Source organism: Euleptes europaea, chromosome 19 (assembly GCF_029931775.1).
Source record: "Euleptes europaea isolate rEulEur1 chromosome 19, rEulEur1.hap1, whole genome shotgun sequence".
NCBI classification, from domain to species: Eukaryota; Metazoa; Chordata; class Lepidosauria; order Squamata; family Sphaerodactylidae; genus Euleptes; species Euleptes europaea.
The window spans coordinates 33,156,894-33,169,546 of NC_079330.1; the positions used below are offsets into that span (position 1 = coordinate 33,156,894).

Sequence of the window (12,653 nt, forward strand, 5' to 3'; positions counted from 1 at the left end):
TGAGCAACTTGTTCAAAGAAAAGGTTGGCTATAAATGGAACTAGCAAAGAAGAGCAAGTACCAAATACCCTTCGCCTTGGATGGTTTTTGCACAATAGTAGTACCACCCTTGGATGCCACCCCCAACACTTGGATGTTGGGGGCACTAGATGACAATCTGGGGCTACTTTTCCCATGTATTCTTTCTGCGTGTGTAGCTGTAATAGTCTAACTGTGTGATCCTAAGCAGAGTTAACCCTTTTAAGCCCATTGATTTCAATGGCTTTAGAAGAAGGGGAGAAGAGGAAGAAGAAGAGTTGATTTTTATATGCCGACTTTCTCTACCACTTAAGGGAGATTCAAACTGGCTTACAATCACCTTCCCTTCCCCTCCCCACAACAGACACCCTGTGAGGTAGGTGGGGCTGAGAAAGTGTGACTAGCCCAAGGTCACCCAGCTGGCTTCATGTGTAGGAGTGGGGAAACAAATCCAGTTCACCAGATTAGCCTCCCCTGCTCATGTGGAGGAGTGGGGAATCAAACCCGGTTCTTCAGATTAGAGTCCACCCCTCCAAACCACCGCTCTTAACCACTACTCACACTGGCTAGACTAATGTAATCTCTCTTCTGTTGACCCATCCCCTTCTGCATTTCATTCCCTTTTCCAGCCAGTAAAAAAAAAAAAACACTTTTCTCTCGCTCTTATGATAGTGTGTGCCTTTAAGTCCCAGCATTGCTTCTGCTCCCCACTTCACATGTTTCTAGTCCTGCCCAATTCTTGACTTCGTAAATCATCATAACCACAGCTACATTTTGTACATTATTGTAAAACCCAGGAAGGATGCAGGGTCTCTGTATCCCTTTCTATATGCTAGTTCCTAACATTGGTCACACTCCAGTATGACCAAGAAGGAGAAGCTAGGATTTTATTTAACCAAATTAATCTGATTTTTTTCTAAATAAAAATTAATCAAAGTGTCCAGCAGACCCAATATGGCATAGTGGTTAGAGTGTCAGACTTGGATCTGGGGGATCTAGGGTTAAACCACTACTCTGCCACTGAAGTTTACTGGGTGACCTTGGACCAGTTACTCTCCCTCAGCCCGACCTACCTCACAGGGTTGTTGTGAGAAAATGAGAACAACATAAGCTGCTTCGGGTCCCCATTGGGGAAAAAGGCTTGTTATAAAAGAAGTAAAATAAATAAATAGTAACAATGAATTCAAACCTCTGTTTAAAATAATGTGATGGTATAAACGAAAATTACAAAACACACACACATACGCAAAACACGAGGCAACCAGGGCCACAAAGGAAAAAAGCTTCATAAATCAATCAGCCAAACACTTAATGGAATAAGGGGAGACATGATAGAGGTCTATAAAATTATGCATGGTTTGGAGAGAGTGGACAGGGAGAAGTTTTTCTCCCTCTCCCATAATACTAGAACACGGGGTCATCTGCTAAAGCTGGAGGGCGAGAGATTCAAAACAGATAAAAGGAAGTATTTTTTCACACATAACACATAGTTAAATTGTGGAACTCCCTGCCCCAGGATGTGGTGATGGCTGCCAGCTTGGAGGGCTTTAAGAGGGGAGTGGACATATTCATGGAGGAGAGAGGTATTCATGGCTATTAGTTAGAATGGATACTAGTCATGCTGCATACTTATTCTCTCTAGTATCAGAGGAGCATGCCTATTATTTTGGGTGCGGTGGAACACAGGAAGGATGCTGCTGCTGCAGTCATCTTGTTTGTGGCTTCCTAGAGGCACCTGATTGGCCACTGTATGAACAGACTGCTGGACTTGATGGGCCTTGGTCTGATCCAGCAGGGCCTTTCTTATGTTCTTAAATGGTCTTCGCCTGGAACATTAATGAAGGCACCAGAATAACTTCTTTAAGGACAAGGATGCTAAATGTGTAGGCGTTGACCAAAACGACTGTGTCCCAAGACAGGTTCAGTTCTCAATGGTCAATGCTCCATCATTGCCTGATATGCATGAAAAACAAAAAACAAAAAGCTACCGAGCCTTTTAATAAAACAAAAGAAAGCCAGGTCAGATTTTGTATCAGGAGGAATGACCTTATTGCTGACTAGAGCCTTTAAACCTCATTGTCTGGATATTTGCTACAGCCCTTTGTAGGCAGAACAAGGGAAGCCGCAGAGAATCAGCCGTGATCCACTTCTTGCATTATGCCAGCTCTCTATCCAAAAAAGAAAGAAACGGGGGGAGAGAACTATTTGCTTTTGAGGCAGCCTCTTTTGCAATGCTATAATTTTGAACAAGCACTTCTGGCTCTGCAAAGCCAAGTGCAAAAGCAATTAAAAGTGGAGATCCGAGCAAGCCAACCTCTGCTGACTCCGACGGGATGGAAAGCGTTTTATCAAGCCCAAACTTGAAATTACTCTGTTCTAATGTTCCTCGCCTCCTTGGCCCCCCGCTGTAAAATGTGACCATCCATTTCAAAATTATCTCTTCATCGCCGAGTCCAGAGCTGATTGTTTCGATTCTGGGCCTCGTGTCGAGCGTCAGTTTGAAGAATATCACAGCGCTATCTCTCCTAATAAACGGCTTTAACTTTTCACCTAGGAGATCTCTCCTTTAACTTATCACGGAGAATCATCTGCTTCCCCTTAACGCTTCCACTAAATTAAAAACTGAAGTCACTCAATTTGGAACCTACACACTCAAGACAAGCCGGATGAATTACTGGTGAGACAATGGGAGAATGGCTGGCAGGGGGAGAGAAATATAAGCCCCCCAAAAGTTGCCAGAAAATCTATATTTACCGCCAATCTCATTCCCTTGTGGTGCAGCAGTCAAAGGACTGAGAAATTCAAATTAGGAAGATCCTAGTTCAAATCCTAGACTTACTACGTTGCCTTAGGTGAGCCTTTCTTGGACTCAGTCCCTCACCAGGAAAATGGGGGTAATAATATTAACCTTCTACAAAGGGTTATTGTAATTACAGAAAAGATAATGCTTCTGAATCTCTCAGTGTATTGGAAAAATGCAAAATCTTATTACTAATAATAGCATATGCACAGTGGACAGAGAATTGCACTTAAGGTAAGCAAATGCTATACCTGCCTACAGGGATGCCACCCTACAACAGTCAAAATGTAAGTAATACATACACCACATAATAACCTTAATGTTTTCAAGACGGTGAACAAATATAGAACTATAAAACTCTATTTTTTAAAGCACAAAATAAATCATGCAATACCTGAGCTCCTAAATAAAAATAAAAACCTCAGCAGCTTTGCAAGTTAGGCTGTAATTTAATTCAGACCAAAAGATGAAAGACTCTTTTTTTTTTTCCAGCAGGCTAAGCCAGAGAAGACCAGATTAGCACAATATTAAGAACAATAATGATTTCAATCTAGCGGCAATATAAAGCAACCGAAAGGTAGTTTTGCTATTAGTACATATTTAGTACTGTGACATATGGGAATGCGAACCTGGCTTTATTCCTTCCCAGAATGTAGCTTGATTTGACCCACCAAATTCAACAGAAGACCGTGCAATTCAAGCCAGCCCCATCTGCATGGCGCCATGTGGATTTTGTTTCTTGTTTATACTAAAAAATGAAGTAGTTGTCCAGGGTGGCAGGGATCCACATGTATTTGTTTGCACATCTACACCTTCATGCGTAAAACTGCAGTGAGGGTGTTTTTTTTTTTCCAATTTAGGGAAAAAATCAAATAGAAAATGGATGATGCAGACGACCGTCTCCCACCTTACTCTCCCCACCCCTGCACAGGAAGCATTTTTCTCCTAGCCCGACTCCACTGCCAGAAGCACAGCAGGGGCTGCAGATCTGGAAGGAGTAAGGCCGAGCTCCCCTCAGGCAGGCATTCCTCCTTTCCCAGTATAAAAAAATAAAAATACAAAATTACATCACTGCTCCCTTATTCTGTACATCAGCAACAAAAGTGAATAAATACATGTCCGTTGAGTCCCCTGTCACTCAAGTGCAAAGAGGAATGTTGAGAAATGGCTTCTGTGTGCAGAGATACCAAACTCGACAACATCAGGACAGGTGGAGTGGGAGAGCTTTGCGCATTTTGTGAGGACCCTGGGTGGGTGTAAGGTCTGAGTTCACCTGTTGAATCCCAATCACCAAACGTCCAGACAGGGTATTCTAAGAAGCTGGTTTATTTGGGAAGCATAAGGTGAGTAGCAGGAACTTACAGGGAAAGGTACAAGGACTCTAATGGGAGGGGAACGAGCAGGATGGAACATATGCAGAAAACCAAAGGCACAGTTGGATACCAAGCCAAGCCTGGTTCCCATGATAGATTACAGTTATCACACCAACGGAGAGCAAGCAGTCATAACAACCTTGGAGGGCAGCTGCGCTCCCAGGCCTAGAGCTCACATTCTGCCCCCCTTAGGGCCCCCCTCCCCTCCACATTCGATGGGGCGGGTTTCTCCGGAAACATGGAACTGATGTAGTAGGCGAAGGGCGGAGACATGACGATGCTTAACCCATTCGTCATGGGTGGAGCTGAAATGCTTCCAACGGACTAGGTACTCCAGGCCCCCACCCCCCATGGATATGGGAATCAAGAATCTTGGAAACCTCGCAGTGTTCCTCCCCCACACCCACACCATTTCAGGAACCTCTGGGAAATCTTCTGGATGCCACTGAGGTGCTGACACGTATTGTTTCAGTAAACTGACATGAAACACTGGATGGATTCTCTTTAACGTTTTAGGGAGTTGCAACTCCACCGTTACCTCGTTAATGATTCGGGAAATAGGAAAGGGTCCAATGTACTTCTCACTCAGTTTTCTAGAGGGTCGTAGTGACCACAGATTTTTGGTGGAGAGATATACCAGATCACCCACCCTGAAGGTCCAGACGGGTGTCAGGAGCAGGCCATGAAGACAGTTCATGGTTGTGCTCCCAGGTGCTGTTTTGCAGTTCTCTCCAAGGTCAGTCCGTGCCCCGTGTTTAGACTTCATAGAGTCCTTCATAGATTCCTTTAGTGTGGGAATTGCCAAGTACTCCTTCCTGCCTCTGGGAGGGGGGTTGCCTGGGCTACTGGTTATCTCCTTTTGCTTTTCCATATATGCCATGTGCCTTGCCTTAGCCCCTTACTAGTGTCATTCTGAATATGGCTTCTGTAACCTGTCGATTCTAACCAATAAAACTGCTTTCGTGGACTTGCTGTCTGCTGGAATCTGTTTATGGGTTTGCCGCAGGGCTAGAGCTCACACCGGGAGCCCGATGCTTGTCAGCTTGGGCTTTATACTGTCTTTTGGCCAGTTCCAAGTTTTTGGTTAACCAAGGCCACGTAGCTTGTATGGTTTGAATCCAGTCCGATATCTCCGCACCCCCCTCCTTCCCCGATACATCCACCTGACCAACAGGTCCAAATTCCTTGCCGTACACAATGTGGAAGGAGCTGAAACCAGTGGACTGATGAACAGAATTATTATATGCATACTCTGGAAACGGCAATAGATCTACCCAATCATCTTGATGATAATTCACATAACAACGAAGATAACATTCTAATACAGCATTAACTCTTTCCGTTTGTCCATCCATTTCGGGGTGGAACGCACTTGACAACCCTTGTTCCACTCCGACTAATCTGAGAAACGCCTTCCAAAATCTGGCTACGAACACTGACCCGCGGTCGGAAATTATCTTGCGCGGGAAGGAATGATATTTGAAAACATGTGTTACAAACAAATGAGCCAGTCTTTGAGCAGAGGGCATGCCAGCGCAAGGGATTAGATGCACCTGTTTGGAAAAAAGGTCAGTTACCACCCACAGTACAGTTTTTCCCCAACTCAAAGGGAGATCAGTCACGAAAGCCATGGCGATGACTTCCCATGGCCCCTGAGGTACTTCCAAAGGTTTCAATAGTCCGGTGGGTTTGCCGGTAGGACGTTTCACAGTAGTACACATTGGACAGCTGCGGATGAAGGAGTCCAGATTTGAACGCATACCCGCCCACCAGAACTGACGACGGAGTAAATGCAAGGTTTTAACAAAACCAAAGTGTCCAGCGGCTTTTGCTCCATGCGCCAGTCCTAACACTTCCACCCGCAAAGTCTTAGGCACATATAATTTAGCGACTTTAACCCACATTTCCCCCCGTAGCTCTAGACCAGAAGGCAGGGCATTGTTATTCATCTCTGTTTGGCATTCGCGGATCAAAGCGTCACGGAAGGAACTAGGCAGTCCTTCCGGGACGACAGGTTCGCTCACTGCTGGGGGCTGGGCTGAAGTGTTATCGTTAGCGTCTCCGAGCGACGGTGGAGGAACAGGAGGGGTAGCCCCGTCAGTGGGCGGAGAGGAGTTATTCACGGTCTGGGCTCGCCGCGCTTGAGCGTGCGTTTGAACTGCCAAGGTGGGTAGGATACCTCTTTGCTCAGGAGTAAACAGAGATTCGGTGGGGCGCTCCACCTGCACTGGGTATAGCGGGAGCCGGGGAAGAGCATCAGCTAAGAGGTTTTTCCTGCCCGGAATGTGTTTGATTACAAAACGAAACCGAGAAAAGAAGTCTGGGATGGAGGGGAGAAGGGCCATGACATTTCTGCATGCTCTGTAGAGATTCTTTGCACCTCTCTGATGGAAGGGCAGGGCCATGGCTCAGAGGAAGAGCATCTGCTTGGCACGGAGAAGGTCCCCAGGTTTAATCCCTGGCATCATCAATTTAAAAGGACTAGGAAGTAGGTGACGAGAAAGACCTCAGCCTGAGACCCTGGTGAGCTGCTGCAAGTCTGAGTTGATAATAGTGACCTTGATGGACCAAGGACCTTCTGTCCTTATGTAGTCACACTCACTCAACACTTTCTAACCATTCCATCTGTTTGCCAAGTCTGACTGGTTTCTACTGGGGCTAAGGTTGCCTGCCTTCAGGTGGTAACTGGAGATCTCCCGCTATTACAACTGATCTCCAGGTGAAAGATCAGTCCACTTGGAGAAAATGGCTGCTCTGAAAGGTGGACTCTTATGGTATTATACCCCATTGAAGTCCCTCCCCTCCCTAAACCCCGCCCTCCTCAGGCTCCACCCCAAATCCCCAGGTATTTCCCAATCTGGAGCTGGCAACCCTAACTAAGGCAGTCTCTCACTGTGAGGGCTCCTTCCCCCTTTGTCTTTCTGCTGGGCATTCAAGACCCTCTTGTCCCAAATTTTAATTGGCTAAAATTAGCTTTTGATTCCGTTACTTAGAAGTGATTTATTCTGAAGGGCACTTGATTAGAAAGTGTCCTGAGATTCCTTTTAATAGCAGTTTAACATGTTTAACCTTAAACATTGTAATTTTTTAATTGTTTATTTACTGTAAAATGCTTCAAGCCATGGGGAGGAGAAGCAGGATATGAATGTTCAGATAAAATAAATACATTTACTTCCACCATAGAATTGAATGGCAGCAATTTGCTTGGTGGGAGGGGGGAGGAGAATGGTACATCCAGGGCCCTGATGGGTTAAGGGCTAAATTTGCCCCCCACACACACACACAGTGGTTGAAGCCATCAAGAGTCTAGCCTGCTCCTTGCCCATCTGCTTCGCGCTTCCACATCTGTTCAGCCTTGTCTGTTTCTCAGCTGTGCAAAGACACACAGAAGGTAAGGGACCAGAGTTTAAACACAGAGATAAACGAGGCTGGTCACCGACAGGGAGAGCAGAGTTGAGACGGAGAGGAAGAAATACTGATCTCCCTCTTTTTTAGATTTTCAAGAAGGTAAGATAACCATTAACTCATACACTGAAGGAAATTCACATACTTGGGTGAGGGCGTCCAGCGAGCATCCAGCGGGGATCATAGGGCGTCTTGGTGGGGACAAACTCAATGGTTCTCTCTATCGGGTCGTTTACGGTGAGCATTGGGACTGGGCTGTACACACTCTAAAGGGAACATGAAATAAAGTTAGTGACTCTGGCCAAGTCTGTGTACATTTGGCTGGAGCAAGCTAGATGCCAGAGGCCTAGAGCACACAGAAGTTTTACAAAGTAACAGGAAAATCTCTCCAATTTCTAGGCATGATGGTCAAACCTCTTAGGACGTATTTACAATAAACAGCCTTAAAACCGCTTTAATTGCCATTGTTTTCCCATAGGAGTTACTAGAGGAGGGGTGCAGCTTTCTAGCAGAAGGCCCTCAACTAGCTCACCAAACTCCATTTTGATTTTGTTCTTCTTCTTAGAAGAGGACCTCAGCAGCTAGACAAGGTCACAGGAGAACAGCCAGTGCTTCAAATGATGCTAAAACCTCTACCCAGATCTTCCTGGACCCACTGAGAACTCAGGGGGAAATCACCCCCTCTAGGGGGTGTGCTGCCAAGAAGCTAACACTTCTCCATCCATCCAGATAGAAAGCGGTGGAAGAGCTAAGAAAGCGGCAGGGGAAACAGGGTGTTAAAAGAGTCTCCCTGGCTCTCCTGCCTTAGGTGCCACAAGATGTTTTAAGGTATCCTGACAGTCTTGCAAGGATCTCTAGGTTTTGCAAGGTGCTCTGTTTGACAAGTGCAAACGAGCCTATCTGAAATCCCTGGCTTTCAGCACTAGCTTTTTAGGATTTCCACCAGCCATAGTGTCTGGTTCATGCTCAACAGCTGTGTTTCTATTCCTGTGCAGTCTTTTGCGGCCTCCACAGAGCTTGATCCGGAGGCTTCCCACACAGCCACAAATAGATGACAGAAGCCCCTGTTTTTGTGGCATCAGGACTAAAAGAAAGATTAACCTTTGGCATATATGACAGCCACTGCAGAATCGTGTAGATGCCTTCAAAGTCATCACAAACTGTGGTATGGGTCACCCCGTTGTTGTGCATAATCTGGATCCCACCCAGTTGGTTGTTGGAGGTATACACCTCTCTTCCAAGTACCTGTGTAAAGAGGAGAAACAGATAGGCATCCCTTAAGCATATATATATATTTTTAAAAGAAGGCCATTTTTAATAGCACAAACACATATTTTGATCCCACCTTTCTACAGAAGTAAATGAAGACAATATAGTATTTAGGAAAAATGTACAATATGGACATGAAAAGCCCTAAAATAGACAGTGAAATGAACTAGAACTAGTGTGGTGTAGTGGTTAAGAGCGCTGGACTCTAAACTGGGGGACTGGGTTGGTTTCCCCACTCCTCCACATGAAGCCTGCTGGGTGACCTTGGGCTAGTCACAGTTCTCTCCAAACTCTCTCAGCCCCACCTACCTCACAAGATGCCTGTTGTGGGGAAGGGAAGGAAAAGTGATTGTAAGCCGCTTTGAGACTCCTTAGTCGAGAAAAAGTAGGGTATAAAAACCAACTCTTCTTCTAGGACCTGGAACTGCAGCAGTGAATATAATAAAACGTTTGCATCCTCCCACCAAATGCACGCTGAATTAAAACTGATTTCATCCAATGTCAAAAATGGAGAGGGGGGGTCTCAAGCAAAAAAAGGAGGGCATATACAGGGCAAGGCCTATGTAGGGGACTGTAGTGCACTGACATTGGGGTACAGGAGAAACAATCCTAAATAAAGTCCTATAGGGTTTAGTTATAAACAAAAAGAAAAAATTAAACAGCTGCTAGTATACAATGATGCAATTTTCCTCCAGGTGGTGATTTTGTAACTCAAGGGTTCACTCAGTTTAGACATCCAGCAAAATTACAGCTGGCATACAGTTACCATAGTTTGGATTCTAAACCATGAGCTGGACCTCCAAATGGAGAATGGGCAAGCAGATAGTTCAGAGCTGCTCATTTGTTTTCAGTGTCTCCCGCTTCTTTGGCTCAGGAACATATAACATTCAGCAACAAATGAAATTATGACTGAGTAATTCAGACAACACTCCAATCCATAGCTGGCAATAAGCCAGGGTTTACAGACCCATCTCAGGCCATGGTTTCTGAGTTCATAAACTATAGTTTGTCAATTCAGACATATTGAAGCAAAATTGTCACAAGCCACGGTTTGCAAGGACTTTTCAACCCATAGTTTAGGATTCTGTTTGCTGCCTGATCTCAAGTCAAGCTTCACAATTTATCAGTTCAGATGTCATGCCAAACCAGGGTTTAATCATGACTTGGTGTGATGGCTGAATGTAGTCAACATTCAGTGTGAAATAGGTGGCTGATATGCTAAATTTCAGCAACAAGAAAAAAATAATGTATTGCTCCAATTTCAGCACTAGACTGGATTTCTAATTCTTTTCATTTCTCGAACACCTCTTTTGTATCCAGGCCTTTGCAGGGATACCTGTTGCTTCTTTAAAACACTACATACCACCCACCCAATAAGTAACAAAACCCTTTTACTGAAAGTAACTCAAAACGTCATTAGCCTGGGAGAGGAGGAGCTGTCCTCTTCAAGACTTCACCAGTGACATCACAGGCACTGCCCAGTTAGTACTTGCATCAGTTAAGCCAATTGAACCCACAAAATATTCTTTGCCATACCGGCAACCTTTTCTGAAAATATAAAACTACACTTTTGCCCACAACATACTGCATTTGAAAGACTGTAAAGCCTTTTGCTAAATTGTTTGAGTTGCATGCTTTTTAATTCCACAGTTCAACAACCCCATCCCCCCCATCTAGCTTAACCCCTTCATTTGTCTGTTTTGAAGCCCCACCCACCCCCCGCCCAGTTTTCCTTATTTTTTTTAAAAATCCGTTGTGGGTTCAGACATATATCTATTTGTATAGCCTGGATTTTAACAAGGGTCAGTTACTCACTTATGTTAAACACTCAACAAAATTTTGCAAAATAAACAAAACAACAAGTCATCACAGCTATGCCCTCATTGTCAAGTAAACCTGTCTACTTTTGAAACACAAGCTACTATTATGCCTTATTTTTTGCAAAGCAGCCTTCCAAAGTGTGTGAGCAATGGTAGAATTTCCAACTATCAGGCCAGGAGAGGGCAGCCCAGGAGGATTTGGCACAATGTTTACCCTCATAACTCAGAAAAGAACAGGTATTCAGGGCAAGCAAATATCTATGCAAATTAGCTTATGCTGCTTAATATACACAGGTTGAACAATCTGGTGCAGCATCGGAGTTACTGTGGATCAGAATGTGATTTTATTTTCACTACATCTTTGCTTTGGATCCTGCTTTCGAAGAAGCAGAACCTTGATTTTCAAAACGTTTTCATATAATTATTGCACTATACTTCTCCTGCATCTCAAAGAGGGGAACAGAGATCTGGCACGGGTTGCACGGAAACCCTTCCCTCGTCTACCAGAAATCCCATTCATTCCTCTCCCCACAGACGTTTCTAAGCTTATTCACATACCCATAGTGCTCGTCTTTGTAACCATAAGAACGAGTAACTAGCAGAACCTGCCCAGTCCTGGCAGAGAGTGTTGCGCGCCACAGAAATGGGCTTAAGAAGCAAAGAAAGGCGCGAGTGGAAATGACATTTCATACCCATGCAAACAGGCCCGGCTCCCTCTCCCTGCAACACTTCCTTCAAAGGGGCTCACTGGAAGGACCGAGCGAGCGTCTGACCGCCGGACTTTCAATTCTCTGGCGCCCGGCTCTCCCTCCTTCTAATCTCAGCCCGAGTGCCGCACGGCTCTTTTCTCATTCCCCCGCTGTCTCTTTCCATTTGCCCTCTCGCTGACTGATACACTGATCGCTCGGTCACTCGGCTTTCTGCTCCGCTGAGTCCATATTACTAATAACACCTCTGCCACGGCCAGTTTACCTCATGAAGGCAGGAGCACATCATTACAAAATAAACTCATAACTTTGACATTCGAGCAAATACACGCCATTTGTTATTTTTATGGCTTCAGCCTCGCGAACAGGCAGAGGGCATTATGTACCTGGTTCATTTAGAACTTAACACACACACAAACACACACAAAAACCCCACACAATCTTCACCAAAACAGATGCACACCAAATGATGCAACTGTCAAATATTAAGATGGTAGCTGCACGTATCTATGACCTTTTTATCCTGTCCATCTTGCAAGGATCTCAGGGAACGATATTCAGCTCACCTCTTTCTACAATTTTGCCTCACAACAACCCTGTGAGGTGAACTGAGGCTGGGTGTGAGTGACTGGCATAAAGTCAAGCGTCGTGGCAGAGTGAACATTTGAATCCAGGTCTCCCTCGCCTTACTCTGCCCCTCTAACCATTGTACAATACCACCTGCACCTTGCTCTCATGGAGTTTCAAGGCCTGTGACCTTCAGCCCATGGAGTTACAACAGGCTTCCAACTCCCCATAACTGAGAGCCAGTGTGGTACAGTGGATAGATTAGTGGACTAGGAAAATCAGAGACCTGGATTCGAATCCCCACTTCTACCATGGATTCTGTGTGACCTTAGACCCGTCTCAAAACTTTCAGCCTGGCCTTCCTCACAGGGTTGTTGTGAGAAAACGGAGGATGGGAGAAGGGTGTTCTAAAAGTCGTTTTGAGTCTCAACTGCGAGGAGAAAAGCAGGGTATTAATTAATTAATTAAAATGCAACCGTACGCTGCCCAATTAGACTCCCTCTTAGCCCCAGCCTACCCCTCAGCGCCTTCTGAGTCCACAGTCCTTTGCGTTGTGGCAAAGTCACCGCTCAGCAGCTTCTCCCCAACACCATTTGCAAGGTGAGCGCTGCTTCTGAAAGCACCTCTGTGAGGCAAAATGGGAAATTCCCGCGCCCTTTGGTGATTCATTGAGAGTTTCAAGGGCTGTGGGGAT

The 12,653-nt window shown here is 45.2% G+C and overlaps 1 protein-coding gene across 2 annotated transcripts in view; it reads right to left on the minus strand.

Moving 5' to 3' along the window:
* The window catches only part of ACACA (acetyl-CoA carboxylase alpha), a 257,765-nt gene that overhangs the window by 46,966 nt on the left and 198,146 nt on the right, over nucleotides 1–12,653 (minus strand). For both annotated transcript variants that reach the window (XM_056865593.1, XM_056865594.1), the window contains exons 44-45: nucleotides 8,698–8,841; nucleotides 7,742–7,862 (exon numbers count right to left, since the gene is read on the minus strand). In XM_056865593.1, coding sequence (XP_056721571.1) covers nucleotides 7,742–7,862; nucleotides 8,698–8,841 — 265 coding nt within the window. The remainder of the gene's footprint in view (nucleotides 1–7,741; nucleotides 7,863–8,697; nucleotides 8,842–12,653) is intronic.